Source organism: Pecten maximus, chromosome 6 (genome assembly GCF_902652985.1).
Source record: "Pecten maximus chromosome 6, xPecMax1.1, whole genome shotgun sequence".
Lineage (NCBI taxonomy): Eukaryota > Metazoa > Mollusca > Bivalvia > Pectinida > Pectinidae > Pecten > Pecten maximus.
In genome coordinates, this window is record NC_047020.1 from 845,586 (window position 1) to 864,402 (window position 18,817).

The following is an 18,817-nucleotide window of genomic DNA, read 5'->3' on the forward strand; positions in this document are numbered from 1 at the left end:
ATGTGAATTTATTGATAAAAACATTGATTCGATATTCATATATATATGTGTCAATAGTAATATTTCCCCTATTCTCTTGATAAAAGTGACAATATTTTTCACGTTTCATATATCCTTGCGCATGTAAACTTCCGGTTGTATGGCGGCCGACATGAATGCAAGACGGGACAAGCACGGAACAATCGCCTTCACGTTGCCGATTTCTTGTCAAATTTGTTTAGGAAAGGTATGTTTTCTGGTAAATTGTTTCACTTTGTTGTGGAAAACTGCAATTTGTACAGTTGGTCAATAGATTTAATTGTTAAAATTCCAAAAGCGTCGCCGTATCTAAGGCCTGCGGCGGGATAGCTTTTTAATCAAGACACAGACCAGTAATGGTCTTTCTTCTTCTAATTTACTTCTTCTCGATACTAGCGATCCTTCAATACTGAAGATTTTTTGCAAGGCGTTGGTTAAAAGATTAAAAGATTTTATTTTATTTTAGCTTTGGGATTTTGGTAAAAATGGATAAAACACATGGTGTTATAGTTGTGAAAGTTGGACACTCACTGTGATGGTGGATTTGAACGCATCAACAGTGTCAACGGAAACGAAAAGCTGAGAGAAAAGATTTCATGGTGTTATAGTTCTGGGGTAGAATGCTAATTTGCAGCAGTCTCTGGATGTTTCATTTTGTTTGGATGGGTTTGAAGGCACGAGGCCTAGGGTTATGGTAGCTTGAGCGTGTGCATATTGTAGAGAAAACTGGTGTAGGGTATCATTCGGGTATCACCAGCCTTCTCTAGAAGACTAATGAATGCTCCCGTATCCCAAAACCCAAACAATGTAGTGATGAGTACTCGCGTTTAGTGGCTGTATGTATACATTGCGGGGTTCAGGATCAAAGAGACCGCTCTCTGACTCCCCGCAGGATTATATACTAGCTCACGTGCGAAATGAGTTCCAACCAAGGGAGATAACTCCCCCGATTTTCACTACAATATAATGTACAGGTGTAAATGGGTAAGAAGAGTTTCTGGATGAAGTGCTACAAGATTATATACAATTTTATAGATTATGATTAGTTTGTACTGAAGGCATCTGCTAGGTAATATTGATGATTGGAGGGTAGCTAGCATATCAGTAATGGAGATTTGTGTTATCATTATTACTTCACACTTATCTGCATGGCCATTTGTACTTTATCGGTTTGATTATTTTGTGAAAAATTGTGAGGATCCCAATCAGAAGCATTATATTCTAATTTAGGTTGAACAAGAGTTTTGTAGGCATGGTTTTTGTTACCTTGAGAGTGGATTTTTAAAATTGTGGTGTAAGAAGCCAAATGACTTGCTCAAGAGTTATTGAATTTATGTGTTTATCCAACTTAAGATTAAACTGGATGGTAATGCCAAGGTATTTGGCAGAATCTGTAATTTCTAGTGTGACCATGAATTGTATAGGTAGGTGACGGAATGGACTGATGTTTAATCAAGAATTGGAGGTAGAGCATTTGTCGGGATGGAATGACATGAGCCTGTTTTGGTATAGGTGAGGAACATGATACAGGTACCCCAGCTGGGCTGTCACTGGTATCGCTGAGAATGGGGAGTGTGTTTTGAGATGACAGGTGGGAGGGTGAATTTGTGAATATAGATAAAGTATCGCTAAACTTTGGCATGCCACAGTCAAGGCAACGCCAGCTGATGTTAAGTTGTGAGATGACATACCTTGACAGGCTATGTTACTGTTAAGTTGTGAGATGACATACCTTGACAGGCTATGTTACTGTTAAGTTGTGAGATGACATACCTTGACAGGCTATGTTACTGTTAAGTTGTGAGATGACATACCTTGGCAGGCTATGTTACTGTTAACTTGTGAGATGACATACCTTGGCACGCTATGTTACTGTTAAGTTGTGAGATGACATACCTTGACAGGCTATGTTACTGTTAAGTTGTGAGATGACATACCTTGGCACGCTATGTTACTGTTAAGTTGTGAGATGACATACCTTGACAGGCTATGTTACTGTTAAGTTGTGAGATGACATACCTTGGCACGCTATGTTACTGTTAAGTTGTGAGATGACATACCTTGGCACGCTATGTTACTGTTAAGTTGTGAGATGACATACCTTGACAGGCTATGTTACTGTTAAGTTGTGAGATGACATACCTTGGCAGGCTATGTTACTGTTAAGTTGTGAGATGACATACCTTGACAGGCTATGTAACTGTTAAGTTGTGAGATGACATACCTTGACAGGCTATGTTACTGTTAAGTTGTGAGATGACATACCTTGGCAGGCTATGTTACTGTTAAGTTGTGAGATGACATACCTTGACAGGCTATGTAATGCAACGTATTGCATGTCACATTCCACTGCTTTGGACTGCCAAGTTACAGTTTTACCACATGATCCAAGAGCCATCTTGGCTGTCTGGCTAACACAATGTTGATATAGCACAAACATTCCAGAATATAACATTGTCTGATTTCTAGCAAGTTGTGCATAAACTGGAATAAACTGGGGTCTTTTGCTTTCTGTGTTTCTGTATTACTGAGTAAAGGATGGTAAGAAGTAGTGATGTCTGTCTGATTAAGGACATGGTGATGTCTGTCTGATAAAGGAGGTGGTGAGATGTAATGATGTCTGTCTGATTAAGGACATGGTAAGAAGTAGTGATGTCTGTATGATTAAGGACGTGGTGAGATGTAGTGATGTCTGTATGATTAAGGACGTAGTGAGATGTAGTGATGTCTGTCTGATTAAGGACGTGGTGAGATGTAGTGATGTCTGTCTGATTAAGGACGTGGTGAGATGTAGTGATGTCTGTCTGATTAAGGACGTGGTGAGATGTAGTGATGTCTGTCTGATTAAGGACGTGGTGAGATGTAGTGATGTCTGTCTGATTAAGGACATGGTGAGATGTAGTGATGTCTGTCTGATTAAGGACGTGGTGAGATGGAGTGATGTCTATCTGATTAAGGACGTAGTGAGATGTAGTGATGTCTGTCTGATTAAGGACACGGTGAGATGTAGTGATGTCTGTCTGATTAAGGACATGGTGAGATGGAGTGATGTCTATCTGATTAAGGACGTGGTGAGATGTGGTGATGTCTATCTGATTAAGGACGTGGTGAGATGTAGTGATGTCTGTCTGATTAAGGACGTGGTGAGATGTAGTGATGTCTGTCTGATTAAGGACGTGGTGAGATGTAGTGATGTCTGTCTGATTAAGGACATGGTGAGATGGAGTGATGTCTGTCTGATTAAGGACATGGTGAGATGTAGTGATGTCTGTCTGATTAAGGACACGGTGAGATGTAGTGATGTCTGTCTGATTAAGGACGTGGTGAGATGTAGTGATGTCTGTCTGATTAAGGACGTGGTGAGATGTAGTGATGTCTGTCTGATTAAGGACGTAGTGAGATGTAGTGATGTCTGTCTGATTAAGGACGTGGTGAGATGTAGTGATGTCTGTCTGATTAAGGACGTGGTGAGATGTAGTGATGTCTGTTTGATTAAGGACGTGGTGAGATGTAGTGATGTCTATCTGATTAAGGACATGGTGAGATGTAGTGATGTCTGTATGATTAAGGACGTGGTGAGATGTAGTGATGTCTGTCTGATTAAGGACGTGGTGAGATGTAGTGATGTCTGTCTGATTAAGGACGTGGTGAGATGTAGTGATGTCTGTCTGATTAAGGACGTGGTGAGATGTAGTGATGTCTGTCTGATTAAGGACGTGGTGAGATGTAGTGATGTCTGTCTGATTAAGGACATGGTGAGATGTAGTGATGTCTGTCTGATTAAGGACGTGGTGAGATGGAGTGATGTCTATCTGATTAAGGACGTAGTGAGATGTAGTGATGTCTGTCTGATTAAGGACACGGTGAGATGTAGTGATGTCTGTCTGATTAAGGACATGGTGAGATGGAGTGATGTCTATCTGATTAAGGACGTGGTGAGATGTGGTGATGTCTATCTGATTAAGGACGTGGTGAGATGTAGTGATGTCTGTCTGATTAAGGACACGGTGAGATGTAGTGATGTCTGTCTGATTAAGGACGTGGTGAGATGTAGTGATGTCTGTCTGATTAAGGACATGGTGAGATGAAGTGATGTCTGTCTGATTAAGGACATGGTGATGTCTGTCTGATTAAGGACATGGTGAGATGTAGTGATGTCTGTCTGATTAAGGACATGGTAAGAAGTAGTGATGTCTGTATGATTAAGGACACGGTGAGATGTGGTGATGTCTATCTGATTAAGGACGTAGTGAGATGTGGTGATGTCTGTCTGATTAAGGACACGGTGAGATGTAGTGATGTCTGTCTGATTAAGGACGTGGTGAGATGTAGTGATGTCTGTCTGATTAAGGACATGGTGAGATGTAGTGATGTCTGTCTGATTAAGGACACGGTGAGATGTAGTGATGTCTGTCTGATTAAGGACGTGGTGAGATGTAGTGATGTCTGTCTGATTAAGGACGTGGTGAGATGTAGTGATGTCTGTCTGATTAAGGACATGGTGAGATGGAGTGATGTCTGTCTGATTAAGGACACGGTGAGATGTAGTGATGTCTGTCTGATTAAGGACACGGTGAGATGTAGTGATGTCTGTCTGATTAAGGACGTGGTGAGATGTAGTGATGTCTGTCTGATAAAGGACGTGGTGAGATGTAGTGATGTCTGTCTGATTAAGGACTTAGTGAGATGTAGTGATGTCTGTCTGATTAAGGACGTGGTGAGATGTAGTGATGTCTGTCTGATTAAGGACGTGGGGAGTTGTAGTGATGTCTGTTTGATTAAGGACGTGGTGAGATGTAGTGATGTCTATCTGATTAAGGACGTGGTGAGATGTAGTGATGCCTGTCTGATTAAGGACATGCCATGGTGAGATGTAGTGATGTCTGTCTGATTAAGGACATGGTGAGATGGAGTGATGTCTGTCTGATTAAGGACGTGGTGAGATGTAGTGATGTCTGTCTGATTAAGGACGTGGTGAGATGTAGTGATGTCTGTCTGATTAAGGACGTGGTGAGATGTAGTGATGTCTGTCTGATTAAGGACGTGGTGAGATGGAGTGATGTCTATCTGATTAAGGACGTGGTGAGATGTGGTGATGTCTATCTGATTAAGGACGTGGTGAGATGTAGTGATGTCTGTCTGATTAAGGACGTGGTGAGATGTAGTGATGTCTGTCTGATTAAGGACGTGGTGAGATGTAGTGATGTCTGTCTGATTAAGGACACGGTGAGATGTAGTGATGTCTGTCTGATTAAGGACGTGGTGAGATGTAGTGATGTCTGTCTGATTAAGGACATGGTGAGATGAAGTGATGTCTGTCTGATTAAGGACATGGTGATGTCTGTCTGATTAAGGACATGGTGAGATGTAGTGATGTCTGTCTGATTAAGGACATGGTAAGAAGTAGTGATGTCTGTATGATTAAGGACACGGTGAGATGTGGTGATGTCTATCTGATTAAGGACGTAGTGAGATGTGGTGATGTCTGTCTGATTAAGGACACGGTGAGATGTAGTGATGTCTGTCTGATTAAGGACGTGGTGAGATGTAGTGATGTCTGTCTGATTAAGGACATGGTGAGATGTAGTGATGTCTGTCTGATTAAGGACACGGTGAGATGTAGTGATGTCTGTCTGATTAAGGACGTGGTGAGATGTAGTGATGTCTGTCTGATTAAGGACGTGGTGAGATGTAGTGATGTCTGTCTGATTAAGGACATGGTGAGATGGAGTGATGTCTGTCTGATTAAGGACATGGTGAGATGTAGTGATGTCTGTCTGATTAAGGACACGGTGAGATGTAGTGATGTCTATCTGATTAAGGACGTGGTGAGATGTAGTGATGTCTGTCTGATTAAGGACGTGGTGAGATGTAGTGATGTCTGTCTGATTAAGGACGTAGTGAGATGTAGTGATGTCTGTCTGATTAAGGACGTGGTGAGATGTAGTGATGTCTGTCTGATTAAGGACGTGGTGAGATGTAGTGATGTCTGTTTGATTAAGGACGTGGTGAGATGTAGTGATGTCTATCTGATTAAGGACATGGTGAGATGTAGTGATGTCTGTATGATTAAGGACGTGGTGAGATGTAGTGATGTCTGTCTGATTAAGGACGTGGTGAGATGTAGTGATGTCTGTCTGATTAAGGAGGTGGTGAGATGTAGTGATGTCTGTTTGATTAAGGATGTGGTGAGATGTAGTGATGCCTGTCTGATTAAGGACATGCCATGGTGAGATGTAGTGATGCCTGTCTGATTAAGGACGTGGTGAGATGTAGTGATGTCTGTCTGATTAAGGACGTGGTGAGATGTAGTGATGCCTGTCTGATTAAGGACATGCCATGGTGAGATGTAGTGATGTCTGTCTGATTAAGGACATGGTGAGATGGAGTGATGTCTGTCTGATTAAGGACGTGGTGAGATGTAGTGATGTCTGTCTGATTAAGGACGTGGTGAGATGTAGTGATGTCTGTCTGATTAAGGACGTGGTGAGATGTAGTGATGTCTGTCTGATTAAGGACGTGGTGAGATGGAGTGATGTCTGTCTGATTAAGGACGTGGTGAGATGTAGTGATGTCTGTCTGATTAAGGACATGGTGAGATGGAGTGATGTCTGTCTGATTAAGGACGTAGTGAGATGTGGTGATGTCTGTCTGATTAAGGACATGGTGAGATGGAGTGATGTCTGTCTGATTAAGGACATGGTGAGATGGAGTGATGTCTGTCTGATTAAGGACGTGGTGAGATGTAGTGATGTCTGTCTGATTAAGGACATGGTGAGATGGAGTGATGTCTGTCTGATTAAGGACATGGTGATGTCTGTCTGATTAAGGACGTGGTGAGATGTAGTGATGTCTGTCTGATTAAGGACATGGTGAGATGTAGTGATGTCTGTCTGATTAAGGACATGGTGAGATGTTGTGATGTCTGTCTGATTAAGGACATGGTGAGATGTAGTGATGTCTGTCTGATTAAGGACGTGGTGAGATGTGGTGATGTCTGTCTGATTAAGGACGTGGTGATGTCTGTCTGATTAAGGACATGGTGAGATGTAGTGATGTCTGTCTGATTAAGGATGTGGTAAGATGTAGTGATGTCTGTCTGATTAAGGACGTAGTGAGATGTAGTGATGTCTGTCTGATTAAGGACGTGGTGAGATGTAATGATGTCTGTCTGATTAAGGACTCGGTGAGATGTAGTGATGTCTGTCTGATTAAGGACGTGGTGAGATGTAGTGATGTCTGTCTGATTAAGGACGTGGTGAGATGTAGTGATGTCTGTCTGATTAAGGACATGCTGATGTCTGTCTGATTAAGGACATGGTGAGATGTAGTGATGTCTGTCTGATTAAGGACGTAGTGAGATGTAGTGATGTCTGTCTGATTAAGGACATGGTGAGATGTAGTGATGTCTGTCTGTGATGTCTGTCTATAGAAGTATATATGATCATTATCGTCTGCCTCTCTATGACCCAGATGCACCTTAATAATTCATAGTCGAATGAATAGCAGTGTTAATGATGACTGAAAAGATAAAAAAATCTGACACATATTATAAATAACAATGTTAATGATGACTGAAAAGGTCAAAAACTTACACATATGCAGGAAAGTTTGTACCAGTATTCCGACTGGATGTTTATTAGCAATTATGGTGGGAAAAGAGATTGATAACTACTGTACTGAAATCTGTACTCAGTGACAGTAGTATTAGAAAGCAGTGGTACATTGTAGTTGACCTCTTACTGAGTAAATGTAATGACCAGGTCTACTCGTACTAAACATTAAACTAACTTACATATTATTATACTAATGCTGATTTTACCAGATACATTCTTCTGTAATATACCCGAAGTTTACAGTTATACCAATATAGTTAGTGTTTGTGAGTGAAGAACATCAAATGTTATACGTGTAGTCTAGCTATATAGACAACTACAGATATATATTATAACTATATAGACAACTACAGATATATTATAACTATATAGACAACTACAGTTATATTATAACTATATAGACAACTACAGTTATATTATAACTATATAGACAACTACAGTTATGTTATAACTATATAGACAACTACAGATATATTATCACTATATAGACAACTACAGTTATATTATAACTATATAGACAGCTACAGTTATATTATAACTATATAGACAACTACAGTTATATTATTACTATATAAACAACTACAGTTATATTATAACTATATAGACAACTACAGTTATGTTATAACTATATAGACAACTACAGTTATATTATAACTATATAGACAACTACAGTTATATTATAACTATATAGACAACTACAGTTATATTATTACTATATAGACAACTACAGTTATATTATAACTATATAGACAGCTACAGTTATATTATAACTATATAGACAACTACAGTTATATTATAACTATATAGACAACTACAGATATATTATAACTATATAGACAACTACTTTGTATTATACCTATATATTGACAACTACTTTGTATTATACCTATATATTGACAGCTACTTTGTATTATACCTATATATAGGCATCTAGTTTGTATTATACCTATATATAGACATATACAGGGCATCCAGTCGACCCTTGACTAGCCTTTTCAGAAGCTAGTCAAATAAAATTTCTTTCAGAAATCTGAAGGGTCTAGTTGTTTTTCAAATAGACATGTCTCTTAAAACCTAAGATTCAGGTCTGATTTGGAGCCTCAAAAACATATTCTCTAGTGTCTACTGGCTGTCCTGATCTCTAGTGTCTACTGACTGTCCTGATCTCTAGTGTCTACTGGCTGTCCTGATCTCTAGTGTCTACTGACTGTCCTGATCTCTAGTGTCTACTGACTGTCCTGATCTCTAGTGTCTACTGACTGTCCTGATCTCTAGTGTCTACTGTCTGTCCTGATCTCTAGTGTCTCTGGCTGCCCTGGTGATGACATCTTGTTTATATTATACATAATAGTCTATAAATTATTGATATCTGTTTTTTTATTCCTACAGGTAAAACAGCCAGTGCTGTGTCCAAACAACCATGTGTTCTGCTCTCAGTGTATGGATGTATGGCTACAGAGGAACCAGCAGTGTCCAGCATGTCGTGTGACCATCAATCCTGCTAATCCTGTCCGACAAATCCTTGGTATATATTGATGTTTTCTTGCTCATTCATATGATTTCAAAGTAAGAACAAAGAAACAATAGCATATATATTTTTGTCACATGCTCATTGTTATGGTAAGTCACAGCTTGAAGAAAATAAATTTAAAGCATTGCAATGTAACTCTTATTTAGTCCTGACCTTAGGAAAAGCTTAAAATATATGAAGATCTGCCAGTTTATCCAGTTTCAGATGTTATCTAACATCTTAATGATATGATTGTGAAAATAATCTAAAGTAACAATAATAATCAAAACAATGATGTTCACAATATTCAGTCTGTCTCCATCCTTAGTTCATATCCAAACACTTGGACAAAAAAAATTTACACAATGTACAAACACATGGACCAAATGTTACACAATATACAAACACATGGACCAAATGTTACACAATGTACAAACACATGGACCAAAAGTTACACAATGTACAAACACATGGACCAAAAGTTACACAATGTACAAACACTTGGACAAAAGTTACACAATGTACAAACACATGGACCAAAAGTTACACAATGTACAAACACATGGAACAAATGTTACACAATGTACAAACACATGGACCAAAAGTTACACAATGTACAAACACATGGACCAAAAGTTACACAATGTACAAACACATGGACCAAAAGTTACACAATGTACAAACACATGGACCAAAAGTTACACAATGTACAAACACATGGAACAAATGTTACACAATGTACACAATGTACAAACACATGGAACAAATGTTACACAATGTACAAACACATGGACAAAATGTTACACAATGTACAAACACATGGACCAAAAGTTACACAATATACAAACACATGGACCAAAAGTTACACAATGTACAAACATATGGACCAAAAGTTACACAATGTACAAACACATGGACAAAGGTTACACAATGTACAAACACATGGACCAAAAGTTACACAATATACAAACACATGGACCAAAAGTTACACAATGTACAAACACATGGACCAAATGTTACACAATGTACAAACACATGGACCAAATGTTACACAATGTACAAACACATGGACAAAAGTTACACAATGTACAAACACATGGACCAAAAGTTACACAATGTACAAACACATGGACCAAATGTTACACAATGTACAAACACATGGACCAAATGTTACACAATGTACAAACACATGGACCAAATGTTACACAATGTACAAACACATGGACAAAAGTTACACAATGTACAAACACATGGACCAAAAGTTACACAATGTACAAACACATGGACCAAATGTTACACAATATACAAACACATGGACCAAATGTTACATAATGTACAAACACATGGACCAAAAGTTACACAATGTACAAACACGTGGACCAAAAGTTACACAATGTACAAACACATGGACCAAAAGTTACACAATGTACAAACACATGGACCAAAAGTTACACAATGTACAAACACATGGACCAAAAGTTACACAATGTACAAACACTTGGACAAAAGTTACACAATGTACAAACACATGGACCAAAAGTTACACAATGTACAAACACATGGACCAAATGTTACACAATATACAAACACGTGGACCAAAAGTTACACAATGTACAAACACGTGGACCAAAAGTTACACAATGTACAAACACGTGGACCAAAAGTTACACAATGTACAAACACGTGGACCAAAAGTTACACAATGTACAAACACATGGACCAAAAGTTACACAATGTACAAACACATGGACCAAAAGTTACACAATGTACAAACACATGGACCAAATGTTACACAATATACAAACACGTGGACAAAAGTTACACAATGTACAAACACATGGACAAAAGTTACACAATGTACAAACACATGGACCAAATGTTACACAATGTACAAACACATGGACCAAATGTTACACAATGTACAAACACGTGGACAAAAGTTACACAATGTACAAACACGTGGACAAAAGTTACACAATGTACAAACACATGGACCAAAAGTTACACAATGTACAAACACATGGACCAAAAGTTACACAATGTACAAACACATGGACCAAATGTTACACAATGTACAAACACATGGACCAAAAGTTACACAATGTACAAACACATGGACCAAAAGTTACACAATGTACAAACACATGGACCAAAAGTTACACAATGTACAAACACTTGGACAAAAGTTACACAATGTACAAACACATGGACCAAAAGTTACACAATGTACAAACACATGGACCAAATGTTACACAATGTACAAACACGTGGACCAAAAGTTACACAATGTACAAACACATGGACCAAATGTTACACAATGTACAAACACATGGACCAAAAGTTACACAATGTACAAACACGTGGACAAAAGTTACACAATGTACAAACACATGGACCAAAAGTTACACAATGTACAAACACATGGACCAAAAGTTACACAATGTACAAACACATGGACCAAATGTTACACAATGTACAAACACATGGACCAAAAGTTACACAATGTACAAACACATGGACCAAAAGTTACACAATGTACAAACACATGGACCAAAAGTTACACAATGTACAAACACTTGGACAAAAGTTACACAATGTACAAACACATGGACCAAATGTTACACAATGTACAAACACATGGACCAAAAGTTACACAATGTACAAACTCTTGGACAAAGGTTACACAATGTACAAACACATGGACCAAAAGTTACATGAGGCACATACGTAAGCGTTACCTTTGTCTCTTAACACAATTGTTTATTGCAGATTCAGTTTTTAGCTTGTGTCTTCGAAGAAAAGGGAGAGCGTATGTTGTCATTCTGGTGTTGGAGTTGGTTTTATGAATGTTAAGTTTTTGGTGCAAGTTTTGAAAGGCATAGTAATTTATGGTAATATTGTCCCTGTTAGGGTTAAACCATCCCCTGCCGGAGTCGAACTAAAAGTTTGTTTTTTTTGGAAAAAAAAAACAGATTTTTAAAAAATGATTTGGATTTAGAATATTTCTGCATTAAGTTTTTGGTGCAAGTTTGAAAGGTATTAAATACATCACTTTTTAATTGTACTAGGGTGCTGATATTTGGCAATAGATTTCCTCTGAACTATGCCTTCCTGAAGCAAAACTAAAAAAAATTGGATTTTTCCTTTTTAAATTTTTTAAAAAATTAAAAAAAAAAATTCTTTTTTGAACTTAGAACTTTTTTGCATTAAGTTTTTGTTACGAGTGTTGAAAGGCATAGTTACTGTAATACATAGTATTATGTCCCTGTTGAGGTTAAACTATCTCTTGTCGGAATTAAACTGAAAAAAAAACAGATATTTAAACATTTTTGTGCAAGTGTTGAAAGCTATTAACACATCACTTTATAATTGTACTAGGGTGCTGGTGTTTGGTAAAAGAGTCCCTCTAAAGTTACACTATCCTCTCTTGGAGTGAAACTGGAAAAAACAATGTGAAAATGCTCATGTTAGACAATATTGATACTGTTTCTCATTTTTCAAGGGAGACAACTCTCATTATGGTAAGTTTTTATCAAACATTAAAAGGAATATGTCCAAAAGCAATTATTTAATATATTTATTCAATTAACAACAGCATAGCTTGTGTCCCGAATGATTGTCAATAAATAATTTACAGATCTCTATAAATTGGTATGGTTTAGAAATTTACATGAATACACAATTTACACAATCTGATCAAGTAAACAATATGTAAATATTATTACTGATTATTTGTGAAACCATTCCAATTAATACATTTCAATCATTTATTGATAAACATTTGCGAGACGAGCTATGCTGTTCTCCAACAGCTCTTGTTTTCCGAGGCAGTTACTTGACCATTGATATACTGTCATTTTTTTTTATCAAATTTTGGTTTTTGTAGGAGGATTAAACGAAGCCATGGATGACAAGGAAAGATTATCAAACCCAGAGCTACGCAAGGCTAGATTTGATGTTCTCTACAGAGAATACGAGGTTAGTAATTATTCTTTGTTGTGTTTCAATCTTGAATTTTCTGTGAAGTATTTATTTAGGAGTTACGGTGGCCGAGTGGTTAAGGTGTCCCGACACTTTTTCACTAGCCCTCCACCTCTGGGTTGCGAGTTCGAAACATACATGGGGCAGCTGCCAGGTTCTGACTGTATACGTAGGTCAGTGTTTTTTTTCTCCGGGTACTCCGGCTTTCCTCCACCTCCAAAACCTGGCACGTCCTTGAATGACCCTGGCTGTTAATAGGACGTTAAACAAAATAAACCAAACCATTATGTACTGATCTGTGGGTAAAAATTTTGTATTTGAACAATTCATCAGATTTTGTTTTATTTTTGCACTTTTGTTCAGACAATGGAACAACATCGTCAATGTTTTGTTTGTGTTTGTATTACCTTTATTGTTAAACTGGCAATATCTTGACATACATGATTGATAACAAAATTGTAATTTTCTTGTTAATTACAAACTTTTTCTAATGGCATGTACAAGGGAGTTTGAAATGTAGCTTTTGATTTTCATGTTTAATACACACTGAAGACATCTAATGTCTGATTCCACAGGAAGAATTTGAAAGGTTGAATGCTGAAAACAACTTGCTTAAAACCGAAAACAGTGTAATGAAACAACAACTTCAGAAGAAGGGTCCAGACAGCAAAGGTTCATCCCGAGATATAGGGCTACCAAAGGCTACTGACACTAATGGGCTGCTACTTCTCACCAAAAAATTACAGGACGCTCAGAGACTGTACGAAAAAGTGAAAACTGAATTAGCGAGGACAAAAGAGGTATGTTGATTTCAGAAATTACAGACACAGAAACAACTTTAAAATCTGAAGTTTTGTATCATTCATGCCAAAAGCAACAGAAAATGTTCAGTTTCAAAACACAATGGTGTATTGTACATCAACAGGGGTACACCTTGTATAGAGTAAACATCTGTTTGTACAGTGGGCAATAAACATATGTGTGTACAGTGGGCAGTAAACATCTGTGTGTACAGTGGGTAGTAAACATCTGTGTGTACAGTAGGCAGTAAACATCTGTGTGTACAGTGGACAGTAAACATCTGTGTGTACAGTGGGGAGTAAACATCTGTGTGTACAGTGGGTAGTAAACATCTGTGTGTACAGTGGACAGTAAACATCTGTGTGTACAGGGCAGTAAACATCTGTGTGTACAGTGGGCAGTAAACATCTGTGTGTACAGTGGACAGTAAACATCTGTGTACAGTGGGTAGTAAACATCTGTGTGTACAGTGGGTAGTAAACATCTGTGTGTACAGTGGGGAGTAAACATCTGTCTGTACAGTGGACAGTAAACATCTGTGTACAGTGGGCAGTAAACATCTGTGTGTACAGTGGACAGTAAACATCTGTGTACAGTGGACAGTAAACATCTGTGTGTACAGTGGGCAGTAAACATCTGTGTACAGTGGGCAGTAAACATCTGTGTGTACATTGGGCAGTAAACATCTGTGTACAGTGGGCAGTAAACATCTGTGTGTACAGTGGGTAGTAAACATCTGTGTGTACAGTGGGCAGTAAACATATGTGTGTACAGTGGGTAGTAAACATCTGTGTGTACAGTGGGCAGTAAAGATGTGTGTACAGTGGGTAGTAAACATCTGTGTGTACAGTGGGCAGTAAACATCTGTGTACAGTGGGCAGTAAACATCTGTGTGTACAGTGGGCAGTAAACATCTGTGTGTACAGTGGGCAGTAAACATCTGTGTACAGTGGGCAGTAAACATCTGTGTGTACAGTGGACAGTAAACATGTGTGTACAGTGGGTAGTAAACATCTGTGTGTACAGTGGACAGTAAACATGTGTGTACAGTGGGCAGTAAACATCTGTGTGTACAGTGGGCAGTAAACATCTGTGTGTATAGTGGGTAGTAAACATCTGTTTGTACAGTGGGCAGTAAACATATGTGTGTACAGTGGGCAGTAAACATATGTGTGTACAGTGGGTAGTAAACTTCTGTGTGTACAGTGGGCAGTAAACATCTGTGTGTACAGTGGGCAGTAAACATCTGTGTGTACAGTGGACAGTAAACATCTGTGTGTACAGTGGACAGTAAACATCTGTGTGTACAGTGGGCAGTAAACATCTTTGTGTACAGTGGGCAGTAAACATCTGTGTGTACAGTGGGCAGTAAACATCTGTGTGTACAGTGGGCAGTAAACATCTGTGTGTACAGTGGACAGTAAACATCTGTGTACAGTGGACAGTAAACATCTGTGTGTACAGTGGGCAGTAAACATCTGTGTGTACAGTGGGCAGTAAACATCTGTGTGTACAGTGGGCAGTAAACATATGTGTGTACAGTGGACAGTAAACATGTGTGTACAGTGGGTAGTAAACATCTGTGTGTACAGTGGGCAGTAAACATATGTGTGTACAGTGGGCAGTAAACATCTGTGTGTACAGTGGACAGTAAACATGTGTGTACAGTGGGCAGTAAACATCTGTGTGTACAGTGGGTAGTAAACATCTGTGTGTACAGTGGGTAGTAAACATCTGTGTGTACAGTGGGCAGTAAACATATGTGTGTACAGTGGACAGTAAACATCTGTGTGTACAGTGGGTAGTAAACATCTGTTTGTACAGTGGGCAGTAAACATCTGTGTGTACAGTGGGTAGTAAACATCTGTGTGTACAGTGGGTAGTAAACATCTGTGTGTACAGTGGACAGTAAACATCTGTGTGTACAGTGGGTAGTAAACATCTGTGTGTACAGTGGACAGTAAACATGTGTGTACAGTGGACAGTAAACATCTGTGTGTACAGTGGGTAGTAAACATCTGTGTGTACAGTGGACAGTAAACATCTGTGTGTACAGTGGGTAGTAAACATCTGTGTGTACAGTGGGCAGTAAACATCTGTGTGTACAGTGGGTAGTAAACATCTGTTTGTACAGTGGGCAGTAAACATATGTGTGTACAGTGGACAGTAAACATGTGTGTACAGTGGGTAGTAAACATCTGTGTGTACAGTGGGCAGTAAACATATGTGTGTACAGTGGGGAGTAAACATCTGTGTGTACAGTGGACAGTAAACATCTGTGTACAGTGGGTAGTAAACGTCTGTGTGTACAGTGGGCAGTAAACATATGTGTGTACAGTGGGCAGTAAACATCTGTGTGTACAGTGGGCAGTAAACATCTGTGTGTACAGTGGGGAGTAAACATATGTGTGTACAGTGGGCAGTAAACATCTGTGTGTACAGTGGACAGTAAACATGTGTGTACAGTGGGCAGTAAACATCTGTGTGTACAGTGGGTAGTAAACATCTGTGTGTACAGTGGGTAGTAAACATCTGTGTGTACAGTGGGTAGTAAACATCTGTGTGTACAGTGGGCAGTAAACATATGTGTGTACAGTGGACAGTAAACATCTGTGTGTACAGTGGGTAGTAAACATCTGTTTGTACAGTGGGCAGTAAACATCTGTGTGTACAGTGGGTAGTAAACATCTGTGTGTACAGTGGGGAGTAAACATATGTGTGTACAGTGGGCAGTAAACATCTGTGTGTACAGTGGACAGTAAACATGTGTGTACAGTGGGCAGTAAACATCTGTGTGTACAGTGGGTAGTAAACATCTGTGTGTACAGTGGGCAGTAAACATCTGTGTGTACAGTGGGTAGTAAACATCTGTTTGTACAGTGGGCAGTAAACATATGTGTGTACAGTGGACAGTAAACATGTGTGTACAGTGGGTAGTAAACATCTGTGTGTACAGTGGGCAGTAAACATATGTGTGTACAGTGGGGAGTAAACATCTGTGTGTACAGTGGACAGTAAACATCTGTGTACAGTGGGTAGTAAACGTCTGTGTGTACAGTGGGCAGTAAACATGTGTGTACAGTGGGCAGTAAACATCTGTGTGTACAGTGGGCAGTAAACATCTGTGTGTACAGTGGGCAGTAAACATCTGTGTGTACAGTGGGGAGTAAACATCTGTGTGTACAGTGGGTAGTAAACATCTGTGTGTACAGTGAGTAGTAAACATCTGTGTGTACAGTGGGCAGTAAACATGTGTGTACAGTGGACAGTAAACATCTGTGTGTACAGTGGGTAGTAAACATCTGTGTGTACAGTGGACAGTAAACATCTGTGTGTACAGTGGGTAGTAAACATCTGTGTGTACAGTGGGCAGTAAACATCTGTGTGTACAGTGGGTAGTAAACATCTGTTTGTACAGTGGGCAGTAAACATATGTGTGTACAGTGGACAGTAAACATGTGTGGACAGTGGGTAGTAAACATCTGTGTGTACAGTGGGCAGTAAACATCTGTGTGTACAGTGGGTAGTAAACGTCTGTGTGTACAGTGGGTAGTAAACGTCTGTGTGTACAGTGGGTAGTAAACGTCTGTGTGTACAGTGGGTAGTAAACATCTGTGTGTACAGTGGGTAGTAAACGTCTGTGTGTACAGTGGGTAGTAAACATCTGTGTGTACAGTGGGCAGTAAACATCTGTGTGTACAGTGGGCAGTAAACATCTGTGTGTACAGTGGGTAGTAAACATCTGTGTGTACAGTGGGTAGTAAACGTCTGTGTGTACAGTGGGTAGTAAACATCTGTGTGTACAGTGGGCAGTAAACATCTGTGTGTACAGTGGGCAGTAAACATCTGTGTGTACAGTGGGTAGTAAACATCTGTGTGTACAGTGGGTAGTAAACATCTGTGTGTACAGTGGACAGTAAACATGTGTGTACAGTGGACAGTAAACATCTGTGTGTACAGTGGGTAGTAAACATCTGTGTGTACAGTGGGTAGTAAACATCTGTGTGTACAGTGGACAGTAAACATGTGTGTACAGTGGACAGTAAACATCTGTGTGTACAGTGGGTAGTAAACATCTGTGTGTACAGTGGACAGTAAACATCTGTGTGTACAGTGGGTAGTAAACATCTGTGTGTACAGTGGGCAGTAAACATCTGTGTGTACAGTGGGTAGTAAACATCTGTTTGTACAGTGGGCAGTAAACATCTGTGTGTACAGTGGGTAGTAAACATCTGTTTGTACAGTGGGCAGTAAACATATGTGTGTACAGTGGACAGTAAACATGTGTGTACAGTGGACAGTAAACATCTGTGTGTACAGTGGGTAGTAAACATCTGTGTGTACAGTGGACAGTAAACATGTGTGTACAGTGGACAGTAAACATCTGTGTGTACAGTGGGTAGTAAACATCTGTGTACAGTGAACAGTAAACATGTGTGTACAGTGGACAGTAAACATCTGTGTACAGTGGGCAGTAAACATCTGTGTACAGTGGGCAGTAAACATCTGTGTGTACAGTGGGTAGTAAACATCTGTGTGTACAGTGGGCAGTAAACATATGTGTGTACAGTGGGTAGTAAACATCTGTGTGTACAGTGGGCAGTAAAGATGTGTGTACAGTGGGTAGTAAACATCTGTGTGTACAGTGGGCAGTAAACATCTGTGTACAGTGGGCAGTAAACATCTGTGTGTACAGTGGGCAGTAAACATCTGTGTGTACAGTGGGCAGTAAACATCTGTGTACAGTGGGCAGTAAACATCTGTGTGTACAGTGGACAGTAAACATGTGTGTACAGTGGGTAGTAAACATCTGTGTGTACAGTGGACAGTAAACATCTGTGTGTACAGTGGGCAGTAAACATCTGTGTGTACAGTGGGCAGTAAACATCTG

The 18,817-nt window shown here is 39.3% G+C and overlaps 1 protein-coding gene across 3 annotated transcripts in view; it reads left to right on the plus strand.

Annotated features, from left to right (window-relative positions):
- Positions 1–129: 129 nt before the first annotated feature.
- The window catches only part of LOC117328676 (signaling mucin HKR1-like), a 29,274-nt gene continuing 10,586 nt past the window's right edge, over positions 130–18,817 (plus strand). For all 3 annotated transcript variants that reach the window (XM_033886125.1, XM_033886127.1, XM_033886126.1), the window contains exons 1-4: positions 130–226; positions 9,024–9,159; positions 13,031–13,122; positions 13,701–13,925. In XM_033886125.1, coding sequence (XP_033742016.1) covers positions 140–226; positions 9,024–9,159; positions 13,031–13,122; positions 13,701–13,925 — 540 coding nt within the window. In that variant the 5' untranslated portion in view covers positions 130–139. The remainder of the gene's footprint in view (positions 227–9,023; positions 9,160–13,030; positions 13,123–13,700; positions 13,926–18,817) is intronic.